Here is a 13,343-nt window from a genome sequence, read left to right on the forward strand (position 1 = left end):
ATTCGTTCGGATGCCCTCAGTAGCGACTGGGATGCGAGTTTTCGAACCGAACCATGCAGTTTTACCAACGGTTTTTCCAGTGTCAGGGGAAGGGAGAAAGGGACCAGAAATAACTGCGCACACTACGAATGCAAACTGTGTTCCGGTTCAGGATTCAGCTACGTATAGTTCAGAAGCTCACTGAATGCCGTTTTCTCGGCACTATCGCATTTTTTCGCAGCAACCCTGTTCATGTTATGAGGGATGGACCGGAAAGTCTTTATCCCCAGCCGGGGTGTCAGGGACAAACACCGAGGAACAAACTAAAGTAGTGCGCGTTGTCGCTCCGCTATTGAAGAAGGCTTGTGAAATCTCCCGTCTCGTCAACTTTCCTCTTACATCATGAATAGAGTATGTGCAGAGCGTTCCCGGCTACAACTATTTCGACGTGATAGTGGCATGGAGGAAAAATCCACGAGGTTGCTCCGCCTAGTCGTTTGCTGCGAGTCACATATTGAGTGTGTCCAATGGAAAGTTCTTCAGAATTTCAGCGAAGATCGTACAACTGCCGGCCAACATGCCCTGTTTGTCTCGCGTCTCTACCATCCATTAAATCATCGTCCGATTGCTGTTCGATGTATGCCCGCGTTTGCCTCTGAAGTCTTCTGATGCACGGACGGCTTGTTCGCACTTTCTTCAGACGCCCTTGCCACATCGTGTATCACCAAGTGACTAGTGATCCTCCTAACTGCTATTACCGTGCTGTAGGATGCGACATCACAAAGAGATCTTCTTTTCAGGCATTTGTCGGTCATCGAGGCGCCGTATTTTTGTTTCGTGTTGGTCCAATATCTTCAGCAGCGGGCCCTCCACATGACTACTCACTCACGCGATTTTGACTCGACAGCAGACAGAAAAAGCAAATTTGCTGTTTCCTCTTCTCCAGGCTGCCGACTGACCCGTTCCTTGTCCTGGCTTATCCGAATCTCTGTCATGTCTCGGTGGGTGGGGCAGCAGTGTTCTGCCCATGTCGAGCATCGGCCGCCCTCGAGACTACCGGGAAGCTTTACTCCAGGGATAGAGAACCCGACTTGCTTTGACCTAAAACAAGCATGCATCCGATCTCACACGTCCTCAACCACTGTGAATGCGCCTTTTCCTGCTGAAAGCTGTTACGAGTGGCCCTAGTCATGGCGCGACTCTGGGGCACGGGAGACTGTACCACGCTTGCGGATGCTGCCAGCGTCGAGAAAGGTAGGTGGGAAGTAGAAGCATCGAGGCACCTGCTGACATCAGCGGGCGGGGGCCCGTAGTTCGCGAGCGCACGATTGTTCGGGAATTCTGTTCCTGGAAGTAAGACAGGACAGCAACTTTCTGCTGCTTATTCTGAGGAACAGCGGGAGCTGTGGTGCTCGGATACACCCTTTTTCGCTTTTTTTCGCCGAGCACGAACGCCGAGTACGGAAACTCAGCAGAAGCGAGGATGTTCCTAGCCCCTTCTGGAATCTACGTCGTCCAGGATAGATCAGGTTGCTCCGCCTACCGGCGGCGGCAGCCTGTGTGTGGAGCGGGCGTTTTGCTCTTCGCTTTCAGCACGGTGGCAGCGTAATTTTCTCGCATCCTTCTGAAATCATCTCGACAGTCCTCCACGCCGCTACGCATGCCCTATGTTACATTGCCATCTTGGTTTTCTCTCTTTGTGAGCGCGATGTCGCGCGAGAGTCGTGGTAGGGCCCCCGCCTAGCGTCACGCGGTCGAACTTCCCGGTTGTTTTTGTCATCTGTCACTCAAGAACTCCCTCGTGGTCGCCTCCCCCTTGAAGAGGCACTTTAGTACGTATTTCTGTCCACCTGCGGGACGGAATTTTTTTTCTACGAATTCCGCCGACGGACTTGGCCTTCACCCCGGCGGCGTCCGGGACGCTTCGGCGCCATGGCGGGGGGGAGACGCCCGGAAACAGAAACAGTCTCACTGTCTTCACTAGACCGCCTTCTCTCGTCGTGTTTACCTTCCCCACTGCGTAAAACTGCTGTTTTCCTCCTCCTCGTCGCCGCTGTGTGCAAGAACATCCCTCAAACGGCGGCTGCGGGGCCGATCGAAATTCCAGCCCCCGCGCCACACGTTATCAGAAAGCAGAGTTCGCGTGGAGTGTCGAACCAGCAGCACCTACCTTCCGATGCTTTTTCTAATCCCTCTTCTTTCACAGCAGTTGGGTTAGACGATTTGTTACCTGCCCCCTCCACTGACGAACAAGTTCCAGGTTCTGACCGAGGGACGCAACAAAGTGGCCAGTCACGGAGACCATTTGGAAATGATGTGGCGACCAGCGCGACAGGAAATGAGGAGGCTGCACAGACGAAAATTTTTCGCCAAGGCAGTGTTCGGAAGTCAAGGAAGCCCTCGCATGCTCCTATAGGCGCTGAGGATGACGCGTCTACAGTGACAAGGTTCACCGACCCAACAGGAAGTCCTAACGCTGAACTTCCATTCCTGGAGAAAGTTGTTGAGAGTAAGAGGGGCAGCACCGCCGGTGGACCTCGAGGTTCGCGATCAATCGCAAAGCGGAGAAGTCCTTTCATTGCTGAAGTGATGTGGCAGCAACCTTTCCAAATTCCCCAGGACTTGCTGGAAACACAAGGGACGGTTGGAGCTGACCCGCAGAAGGCTGAGTGGGAAGACAAGAAGCCAGGGGATCTGCTCGTTGATTCTGTTCTCCCGAGCATCGCGCCGGAACCACCCCACTTCGCGCTGGAAAACCCTGTAAAAAAACAGGGATCGTCTGCTTCGCTGGGGTTGACCGACGGCGACACCAAGACGGGAGACAGCGCCGTCATTGCGGAACAGGCTCCACAGGAAGTAGAACAGAAAGAAAGATCAACCGGATCTATCCGACAGCCGTTGATAGATGCAATGGCGTCTGTGGATGCGTTGCCGAATGCACCTGTCACAGCCGAGACCGAGATTCCCATGCTTCTGGGCTCAGCTGCGCCCGGTCGTGATTTTGCCTCAGGCCCCGCAAGTTTTGAATCCCCCCCCCCTCTGCCTCTTCCTCAACGAGAGTCCGACGTATACTTGTGGGGAGGAAGCTTCTTTCCAGGCTTGCAAGGCACCACTGATGGCATGCTGGCGCAGCACCGAGGCGATTCCACTAGTGCTCTTTTGTCTCTGCTCGCAGGTGACAATACTAGTTTGGAGTCGCAGCAAAGCGACCCTCTCAAACTTTTACAGTGGGTTCAAAAGCCCCATACAGTGACAGAAACCGACGCGCATGGACTTTTGAACATAGGCGGCAGCAACGCGCCCTTTCACGACTTCGGTGGACCCCTACAACTGCCACTGGTGGGCCTGCAGCCGACGCCTGCGTTCTCCTTTTCACGCACAACAGGAGAAAGTGGAGGCGAACACCAGCTGCCCGCGAGTATTGATCACTTTCTGAAGGGCCCTCCGCCTCTCATGAAGCAAGCTTCGCCGTCTGTAGGAATTGCATCCGTGCTCAGAGAACGCGCTGATCAGCCTGGGATTTCCCCTTTCCGTGGAGAGGCGGCACCAGCACACAACGGGAGCACTCCTTCGACAGTAAAATACAGTTCTATGGACGCATATCATGGGCTGAGCTCAGAGACGTCTCGTCCGCCTTCAGAGGTTCAGAACAGAGAGCTCACCCCTGCCACAGGCACTCCACCTTATGGCGGGAACTACTCAGCTTCGTCGTCTGAGATTCCTCCCCGACCCCTCTCTCTGAGCGAACAAGCTGAAAAAGCGGCAAAACTGGTGCGAGGTTTATCCTCTGCCAACCCCCTTCCGCCGGAACTTCAAATGGAGGAGCCTCAAAGGGACATTCGATTTCAGCGAACAGACCGTACTCAGCCGGGGGCGAGTGAACATTCGGCGAATGCACTTGAAGCTGAGGGGCGTCACGCTTTGGAGTCTATTCCACCAAAGGATACATCCGGTCCTAGAACGATCACGAGCCAGCGCAGTGGAGACAAAGGTGAAGGCAGTTCGAGCTACAACGCAGCTAGTGGAGTGACGCCCTCTGAAGATGACCGCCTGAAGAGACCAATGTCTGGAGCAGTCCACGCTCAGACACCTGAGTCCAAACAAAAGCGCGGAGTTCCCAGATTCAATATGGGTGCACTTAGACGTACAGCCACTCCAGGCATTCAGTGTTTTGCGACCTTCCTTTCTGCGATTCCGGACGAAGATCTGAAGCAGAATTTGCTTGTAGTTGTTGATCAAGACGCAGAACTCACTGAGACTTTTGCTGCGGTGTCGGATTCAGACGATGGCCGGCCCGTATCGAGCATTGTCTCGGCCCTTGACAATATTGGCTTCGCGTTGAGACGTTTGGGTATTCCTAAGAGTGGAGAGGCCGTGTTCAAAGCCGGGATTCTGGTACGCAAATTTCGATACTTGCTCGCGATGTTTGCAGAGCGGCTTTCATCTGGAATATATCAGAGAGACACAGAAACAGTGCAGGAATGCCTGAGCCAAGAAGTTTCAAGTGCACTACATCGTATTGTGGGATATTTCGAAACGCACAAGCGCGTGCTCGAACAGGCTGGGGTCCCGAGCATCGATAAGTTGTCTTCGGACATTACGTTTTACAGGCGAATTGATAGACTTCTTGAATTGTACTGCCCGCCATACGTGGAATTGGTTCAGCATGAGGACGGCTCAAACGACCTCGATTTCAGTCTCCTTCGCTCAATTGAAACGGATCCATCGGCAAGAGAACTGAAGAGACAGGGACTCCTTGGTGAATCTAGCGCGTCTGTGGAAAGCCATACGGAGCCAGACAAGTCTCAGGCAAAGCAATATAGTTCCGGCGCTAAGAGCAGCATGCCAAGGGAAGGACAGGAAGTCGGCGTAAGGAGGGATCTGCACAGTGAAAGCCAGGAAGGTAACGGCAGCACCCGCCTGGCTGGAAAAGGACATCAAGAACTTACCTTTGAACGGGAAGAAACGCCTGGAGGAGCTCACTTGCCCAGTAAGGAAGGACACCCGAAGGCAGAAGAAGCTGAACGAGAAGCGCCTTTTTCGGAAGAGAGTGCTCGAGAGAACAAGCTGCTCGCTGCCATCAAAGAGCTACTCAGTGCCAACCGCCCGAGTTCAAGATCACCTTCTGCACATGAGCAAGCTCGACAGAGTGGCAGCTCTCGAAACAATCCCGTGTCACCTACTGTCGTCTTGCAGTCAGTCACTGAAGGAAAAGAAAAAGGTCAACTTCCGGGTGAACCGCTTGCCACACCAATGGCAAACGTAACCAAGAGTTTGCCTGTAAGTTCTTCTGCACGTACGGCTCACAAAACTAATGATGGGGACAAGTCAAGTGAGGTCACGCATCTCGAGTCGGAGCAAAAACGCCAGGTGAAACAGAGACGGAATGATAAAAAAACAGAACAGACAACGTCGCACAGCAAGGGTCAGCCCGATGTCTCTTCAGTTGCCGAGGTCACCTTGACGTTCCAGTTGAAAACTAAGACCAAAGATGGCGACGCCAACAATGAGACTTCTGCATCTGGAGACGCTGAGGGCGGCAGACACCCAGACGAAGGCGTGGTAGCCGGCCCACGAGAAGGCAACGAGGACCTCCGCCAAAAGCCGAGCAAGAAGCTGGACGACGAGGGCGAGCAGAAAAGTAGCCGATCCCAAATCGGCGGTTCAAGCAGTTCTTCCGTCAGAGAGGGCATTGCAGCCCTGAGAGAGGAGAACAGCGGCACATCCGGGCCCGAGCTGCCATCAGGGTCTCATACGCAGGCATCTGAAACAGCTTCGAATAGTGCTGCTACAAGAAAGACAAGATCGAGGAGTCAAGACGACGACGTCAACATCCAGGCGAAACCAAGCATCATCCTGTCTTCGACGAAGGATACAGGCGTCGGGAAATCTGAATCGTTGGTGACGCCACAAGTGCTCCGATCTCGTGCAGTGGTCCTGACAGCTGAAGCGCTCGCATTCCCTCAAGCCACCGAGACTGTCGTGATGCCTGGACAGCAAGCAGTTGTGGCCGCACAACATCGAGCAACTGCATGGACTGGGACGGATGGTTCACACGAACAAGCTGCGCCACGACGCCCTTAAGCGGCTAGCCTTACGGTCCGTGCAGTGTCACCACTTCCAGAGTCGCCTGGGGTTCCGCTACGCGAGTCAACGAGGCGACGATTTTTAACTGGTGCTTCAGCTGAATCCTGCCCGTAACCAAAGAGCCCACTGTTGAAGCAGTCCCGTGGACAAAAGTTGGGCACTTCAAGCGGAGAAAGTGGTACGAAAAGGTGACCTGGAGGGGGGCCAGGGGTGTTGAAAGAGGGACCGGAACTAGTAGAAGGAGACGTTTCGTCAGGGAAGACAGATGATGTGAAAGACTCGAAGAAGTGGATATACAATAAAAGCCAAGGACGTAGCGAAATCGAAAGGCTGTAGGCGGAGTGTGCGGGTAAAACGCATCAGAAACATCGTGAAGGAAGTCATTGGCAGTAATGGTAGCAGCTTACGGAGACGAGCGGCGAGTGTGGCATTCTGGGAGAGCTGAATAGGTCAAATAGGGTAGTTCACACGTTGACTGGGTTACCACAGGAACCATGCCACAAATGACAACCATAGGATGATTCTTACCTTTTATGTTTTTGTTGCACGGTCACTGCCCGCAAATGCCGCTTGATTGTACATAAGCTTCGGAGAGCTCGCCATTCACTCTGTGGAGAAACACAGGAAATGGAATGTGTATCAAATGAATATCGCATGCGAAGATATATCTGTCTCTTTAATTGGGTCATGTCCGTCATGTGCGTCCACGCCTTGCGTGGAGCTAGCACCTCACGACCATGAGACGCTCTTTGCAAGAAGCAGCGGCACATGGTGAACCACGACAAAAAGAGATGCGACTGAAGGGTGCGAATATGGGTATTCTGTTGCCTTGTGACCCTAGAGATGTTCGAACAGAGCATGCTTTTCTGCTTGCTCGTGCGGGTGGTGGAACGCGGTTCACTCGAGTGCCTCCTCCTTCGCGGATGATACAGAAAAGCTTCAGTCGGACTACAGAGGTTCCTTTTAACAAACGCAGGCGCGTGTCCCCTGCGTAATTATGTCACCAACACGGCGCCACTCAGAAGAATTAAGTGCCCCAAAGGCACTCAGGCCCATCGTAAAGAGCTGATTTTCGAAATGTTATGCTCGTAACTTTCGCCGTTAATGGTTGATTTTTGATTATGAAGTGATATCCCATTTGGACCATGTCAAGTGCAGGCGCTCAGTTCACTGCCTGTTTTTTCTTACATGCGTCATTTGCTTGTTGCCTCGTGCTCGGCAGCTGTCCCTGCGATGTGGGCACACCGCCATCCCTCAATTTCCGTATCAGTAGACGCGGAGTAGCGAGGGTAGATGTGCCCGTGCACTGCATCTCCCTTTCTTGTCAGGCCGCTTCAATAGACGTATCATTCTCTGATCGGCAGGAAAGGCCGGACATCAGCGATTGACTTGCAGCAGAGGAGAAGGAATGCGTACGTATGGGTGACTCAAAAACTACAACTGCGTCGTCAGAGGGCACCTAAAGTGCGGCCAAGGATGGTTGGAATTTGTACAGTTGGATGTTTCATAATTGTTCGTGAAGAGTGAAACATGCAGCAGAGGTGGCTGACAGAATTGGTATTTTACGTTCAGTGTCATTCAGCTGCTCCCTCGACTTCGTCTCATGCGCTCGGGTTCAGCTGCGTGTCAAAAGTTGAAAGACTACTCTTCCTTGCAACACTACGTTGTCCATTTCCTTTGTGGACTGCTTCTTTCCACTGTAGACTCCGCAAGTCCGTTTCGCTGTGGGGAACTCAGTCCCGCGACATCCAGCGTCAACTGAGACAGCCATGCCTACAGGATGGCTCCACTCGAGTTTCGGCAGAGATTGAAACTTCTCCCGATCCGGCGGGCCAAACGGAGAAAGAAAACAACTTTTGGATCTTCCGGTTTTGGTGAATACGGAAGGGCTTCATGTATAGAGTGCATAGTCACATGCGAGCGGAGAGGAGTAATTCCTGCGGCCCGCGACTTTCCGCCGGACAAGCGAATACTGCATCTGCACACCGCGTGTTTGTGTAACTGTGTAACTGATCGTTGAGTCGGCAGCCGTCCTATGGCAGAGCCTTTTCAAAGATAAGACACGCGCAAGTGGTGCGGAAAAGATGTTCGAAATACTGAAGTTGAGATAACAGAGGAAACTGGAGAGTACCACCGAGACTCACAGAAGCATTTCTAGGCCTTTTTCGTTTCTGGCAACGACGCTGGAAGACATCGCATCCAACAGGAATTCAAGATTGAGCAATTTAAGCTATTCATGAAGGCGCATGAGTTGCACTGCCCTGAAGGGCACCGATACCCATTGGGGGCGAGCTTAAGATGCGTAAAAAAGCAAATCACTACAGACAGTCGCGTTCTGATTCATGATTATTTAGAATAGTGCCGTTCTGTTCCCTATTCTCAGCGCACGCATTCGTAGTGTGCTTAGCTACGAAAACACGATACATTTTTGGGGTGCACGGAATTCCGTGTGGCAACGTCAAGAATGAGAAGTGAGATGCGTAAACTTGTGAGGTGTTAGGAAAATCACGCTCGACTGCCTAGCATCCGATGAACGCGTGGGGAGAATCGCTGAGCAAGGAATGCGACTCCAATGAAACAGGCAAAAGCGGACACGGAATCCTGGACTCTGCTCTATGCTGATGTGACTAAGTCGTCTCACTTTTGGATTTTTCTTCGACTTGCCAGCGAAAAAAGCATTCGACCTTATTTTGTCTTTCAGAGGACTCGCGCGTGAGCCACGACGCATGGTCTGTCGTATACCGTCCTCAAACTCGTCACCACCTGACATAGCCGAGACCCAGTCAAAGCGCGTTTCCGATATTTGATGCACGGGACCAGCCTACCTACCACTGCAACAAGTTCTCTCGTTGCTGGCTTCCTTTGCCAGTATTTTTCTTCATTCCGTTTTTTTCTGTGCCTCATTTTACTGCTTCTGCGGTGAGGAAAACAATCTAGCCGCAAACACGTGTTTTACTCCGAACATCGACACTCATCGTTGCACCATTTACACTTCCAGCTAACAATGATTTGGGATGCGGAGACGATATGGGTAAACTGTGACCTAATTCTCAGGTCCCGTAAAACATTAAACACTGGAAAGACACCGGAAACCTTAAGGAACATAATGATGATGGACCTGGAGGGGAAAGTGAGTGTTATCAGATGCCCCGTATTTACACGGAACTTGTACTACGATAACTTGCTGCAGTTCAAGCTCCATACGGACGATGACTGCGTTTCTATTGGTGCGAAGATGCAAAGGGAGAAAAACCAAAAAGAAACGTGCACCTCGCTTAGGACATTGAGTATACCCTGCAGACTCACGCTAATCTAAATACGTACTATACATAGTTCAGTAGGTCCATCTGCACACACGCGTGATCATACCTCTATCGACGTGTCAATGTAGTTCAGACTGAATGATTGACAGATGCAGACAACGGTTTCGAGGTTGGGATAGATGAACCCAGAAAGACTGGCATAAAACAGTTTCGGTTTTGTCATCGTGAAAACCTGTTGTATCTTGCTGACTGTTGCCAGCCGGGCGTATGAGGAAAGAGGCCCAGCTCTCCGACACACAGAAGTCTGAAGAAAGGTAAGGCAAAACGGGAAGCCTCTCTGACATGCCAGGATACTATCTGCTGTAAACTAATTTCAGAGGAAAGGGTTGTTTCTGTGGTGCCTTAGAGTGCAGCTTTGCTTCGCAGTGCATTTGAAAACTACCATGGTAGGTTTTTATAAGCTGTGCGTAGTTCGATGAAGTGCTTACTATCGATGACGCACGGAAAAATGCTCCTCGAAACAATTCCGTAGACATTTCTTGGTTTTCTCCAACTCGTTCTCTGTTGTTCGATATCGTTTCACCCGATTCTATCCCTCATTGATTCAAATTCTGTGTATTTATGCGTCGGGCCCCCCACTACCTTTTTCTTTTCATATCACTACTGCTTTCTTTTCCCTGTATCGTTGCTTCTGCAGGCACGAGATTTCCTTCCTCCATGAATGTCTTGGAGTGTCTGGCTGCACCCAACATGCCACCAAATTCGGGCGAGAACCGGCGTTGAGCCCGGCGTGGGGCCGTCCCTCGGGCGGGCATCACCGCGCTATGTCCGCGTCGATTTCGGCAGCAGAATCGACGAGCGAGGAGACACAAAACCATGAGGCTGGCAGTCGATGCACCAGGATTAGTTAAATTTGCATTTTCAGACATTTCCAAGCTTCACTTCCCCATCCGTGTCTCCGCTTCATCTTTTAGATATCTGAGAAGTGGATTTGCCGCAAGATGAATATCTGTACTGCATTTACCATTTCCGCGGTTATCCTAATTTCCGCGCTGACGGACACGTTCCAGTGTTACGTGGAGGGAATTGGCAGTGTGAATAACACAGTGACAACAACGGTTAATTCCGTCGGTGCCGCGGCGATGAATTCCAATGCGACATTGGATTTACAAAGCCTTGAGAAGAACGCCGAGGATCAGCGTCTAGTCCTCGATGGCCCGAAAAACCCGAGCCAGTACGGCAAGCACCTGTCTACAGCAACCACCTCATTCGAAAGCAGACCTTGTCTTGCACTGCGTCCAGGTCTTTTGTTACGGAAGAGCGTTTTGTTTAAGCCTCGACGTCTGAAGATGTGTGTTTAGCACTTCACCGCCTGCACCGGCGTTTTGAGCTGGCGATTCGGCGTGCAGTTGAATCGTGGCTTTCACCGGTTGTGCTCTCCTGCTTCTTGTGTGGTCTTATGTCGTTTTACAGAGCCCTTAGCACCAGGAGACCACGGAAGGTGCTCAGCAGGTTGGCCAAGTCGAGAACTACGAAGGCGGCTGCTTTAGTCGCCAGTTTCGCTGGGCTAGTTATAGTCGCGATCAAGGTCTGGAAGTGCAGAAAACTGTGGCTAAAGGGCGGCAGTGGCACAAAAACTGAGGGAAACACTCGACGAAGACTGGCGGAAGAAGAGCCAACTGACGAGGAGTGTGTACGTCGGCTGTGCTCTGACCCGTTTAGCACCCTCGTACTACGCAGATAGCTTCCTTATATGTGGCACGAGCTTGTGTCGAGGATTAAAATGCGTATCGGTTATGTTCTGATACCTAGCTGAGCCACTGCGTGGCCGAGATGTTGGAAAGAGGGAGACAGAGTCGGAGACGTCTGCTGTGGGTTCATGACATGTGGTGACGTTGCAGCAAAGAGCTGATAGACATTGGAGCACGCGTCAGAGGTCACCCGAAGCGCGACGTTGACCCTTCGCGTAGCAGAAATGATTTGCAGCGACGCGTCTGGGATACCTGGTGGATACATAAATACGATTGCGGATGGTGCAGGTGGGTGAAGAGTTGACATGCACGCTGCCAGCCCGAAAAACAAAGAGGCCATCCACTCTGGGAGCAAGTCAAGGAAACAGAAGCAGACGAAGACAAGAGACGTGGCTCCGCGTACCCAGGCGAGCTGGAATTGCATGCCGGGTGTCCTAGAGATGGTTCGAAACTTCAGCCTGCACCGACCAGGGGGTACTACATAGGTTACATGGCAGAAATCTGTTTTCTGCCCAAGAGATATTCGCGTGCTCGCTTTACTGTTTTGACTCCTGATGGTCTCTGCCACTGCAGGCAGGCGGAGAGGCAAAAAACAATCGTGTTCATTCCGAAACAGCATCGCGGTGACCAGTGCTGCGCGCAAGGAGGGTGACGTGGCTGTGGAGCAATGCATGTTCACTACATATATCACAGCATGCTTTGTTCGGCATGACAACCCGTTTGGGGCACAAATGGGGGAAAAGGCTGTTGCTGGTGGCATGAACGCATGCGGTGGAGGGGCGTCGATTCTGACGGTGTCTACAGACAGCACTTGTAAGGAGCCTTGATAGCTGGAAAGCAAAGGGGAATATAGAGAACTCGTTGATTGCATATCATTGAGTGGTCGACATGAGAGAGGAAAATATGCGACGGAGAGAACCAAGGCAGCCGTCAGACATCTGCGAACTGGAAGGGCAGACATTTGCGGATGCTTTGCTTCTGACTGCGTATCTTCTTACAGCGTCTCACATCTGGAGAGAGGACGGGGCCATACACGGCGTAGGAGGCTGTCGCTCCGCCAACCACTTATCGCATGATGTGGGCGAGCGGTTCGTCTGCTCTCACCAGTTGCAGTCTGTATGCGTGATCTAGAGGCTGATCAAAAGAAAGGCTCACGTGCAAGAGCTGAACCCCCCATAGGGGCGTGACTGCGGGACGTTTTTAGCGCGTCTACTCTGCGAAGATGCAAGCAGAGATTTAGTCAGTTTTCCCTACAGTCCATGGCTACAGAGGAGCGCATCAGAGGTCCTCGTTCCACACCTCTGCTGGCACGTGATGGCCACGCCGAAGCGGAATACCTGACGCACTCATGCCGAACTGAAGGCATCCTACTTTATCGACGCCTGCCTGTTGCGCAGGTGGTGAGGCGCCTACATTTTCGGGGTCCACTTCAATGACGGAAGTTGATGCGCGTCATGCATCTTCCATTGGTGGGCCTCACCTGTTTGCTGGATGTCACGGCTGTGTGGTCTGTTGCTGGCTTTTTTACATGGCGTCTACCACAATGGAAGGGTTCGAAGTCTATCTTTTGTTTTGGACATGCCACAACAACGGCTGCGTTGCACATGCGACGATAGAAAGAGTGCGAAGAGGTAAGGGTTCATCGCTGGTATGGGATGAAACGCTGTCGGGTAGAGAGGCGGCGTCGGTGTGCCCGAAGACTGGAGATCAGTCGATGGTGCTGTGAATGGGGACAGGACGGGTCTGTGATTGTGCCTTCCAGAATGGTGATGTACGCAGTTTGCCACTTGGAAGGGGACGGATGCTGCCAAAAATCTGACTTGGGTCACAGTTTCGAGGGGACCGCCGGCGAAAGACACCAGTACACGACAGAGAGCGTCGTGGCAGGTGAAAGACGCCAGCTGCAGTGTGAGAGGGTGGATCAGTACAGCACCACGATTGTCTCCCAGAAGCAAATAATGGACAACGTTGCACAGGGTAGACGACAGTCTTGAACCACCCTCCATTCGCACTGCGTTTGAACCTGTGACACATTAGTTCACTATGTCCGCAGATGGGCGGAAACGATGAACGTTGTGAGAGAAGCTGGTACTGATCATGGCCTGGACAACCTCGATTGGCCTAGTCACGGAATCTATCTGGTGCCGGTTTGAATGACTTTAGCGGCGCCGTCACTTCGCCAGAGCATTTGCGCCTTTTGTTTCAACCTAAGATAGTGTCTGCCTATTGATAGTGGTGGTGAATGGTGACAAGATGATGTGTG

At 52.1% G+C, this 13,343-nt stretch overlaps 3 protein-coding genes across 3 annotated transcripts; all 3 read left to right on the forward strand.

Annotated features, from left to right (window-relative positions):
- Positions 1-1,911: 1,911 nt before the first annotated feature.
- Positions 1,912-6,063, forward strand: TGME49_306890 (hypothetical protein; the record flags this gene model as incomplete). The annotated part of the gene is made up of 1 exon (XM_002371821.1): positions 1,912-6,063. The coding sequence occupies one exon, from the start codon at positions 1,912-1,914 to the stop codon at positions 6,061-6,063; it is 4,152 nt and encodes a 1,383-aa protein (XP_002371862.1).
- Positions 6,064-8,245: 2,182 nt separating this feature from the next.
- On the forward strand, positions 8,246-10,240 carry TGME49_306880 (hypothetical protein; the record flags this gene model as incomplete). The annotated part of the gene is made up of 3 exons (XM_018782505.1): positions 8,246-9,293; positions 9,589-9,643; positions 10,027-10,240. The coding sequence occupies exons 1-3, from the start codon at positions 9,071-9,073 to the stop codon at positions 10,238-10,240; spliced, it is 492 nt and encodes a 163-aa protein (XP_018635652.1). The 5' UTR covers positions 8,246-9,070.
- Positions 10,241-10,270: 30 nt separating this feature from the next.
- TGME49_306870 (hypothetical protein) lies at positions 10,271-11,893 on the forward strand. Its single transcript, XM_018782504.1, has 2 exons — positions 10,271-10,563; positions 10,803-11,893. The coding sequence occupies exons 1-2, from the start codon at positions 10,331-10,333 to the stop codon at positions 11,071-11,073; spliced, it is 504 nt and encodes a 167-aa protein (XP_018635651.1). The 5' UTR covers positions 10,271-10,330; the 3' UTR covers positions 11,074-11,893.
- The last annotated feature ends 1,450 nt before the right edge of the window (positions 11,894-13,343 follow it).

The sequence above is a fragment of the Toxoplasma gondii genome, chromosome XI (assembly GCF_000006565.2).
Source record: "Toxoplasma gondii ME49 chromosome XI, whole genome shotgun sequence".
NCBI lineage: Eukaryota > Apicomplexa > Conoidasida > Eucoccidiorida > Sarcocystidae > Toxoplasma > Toxoplasma gondii.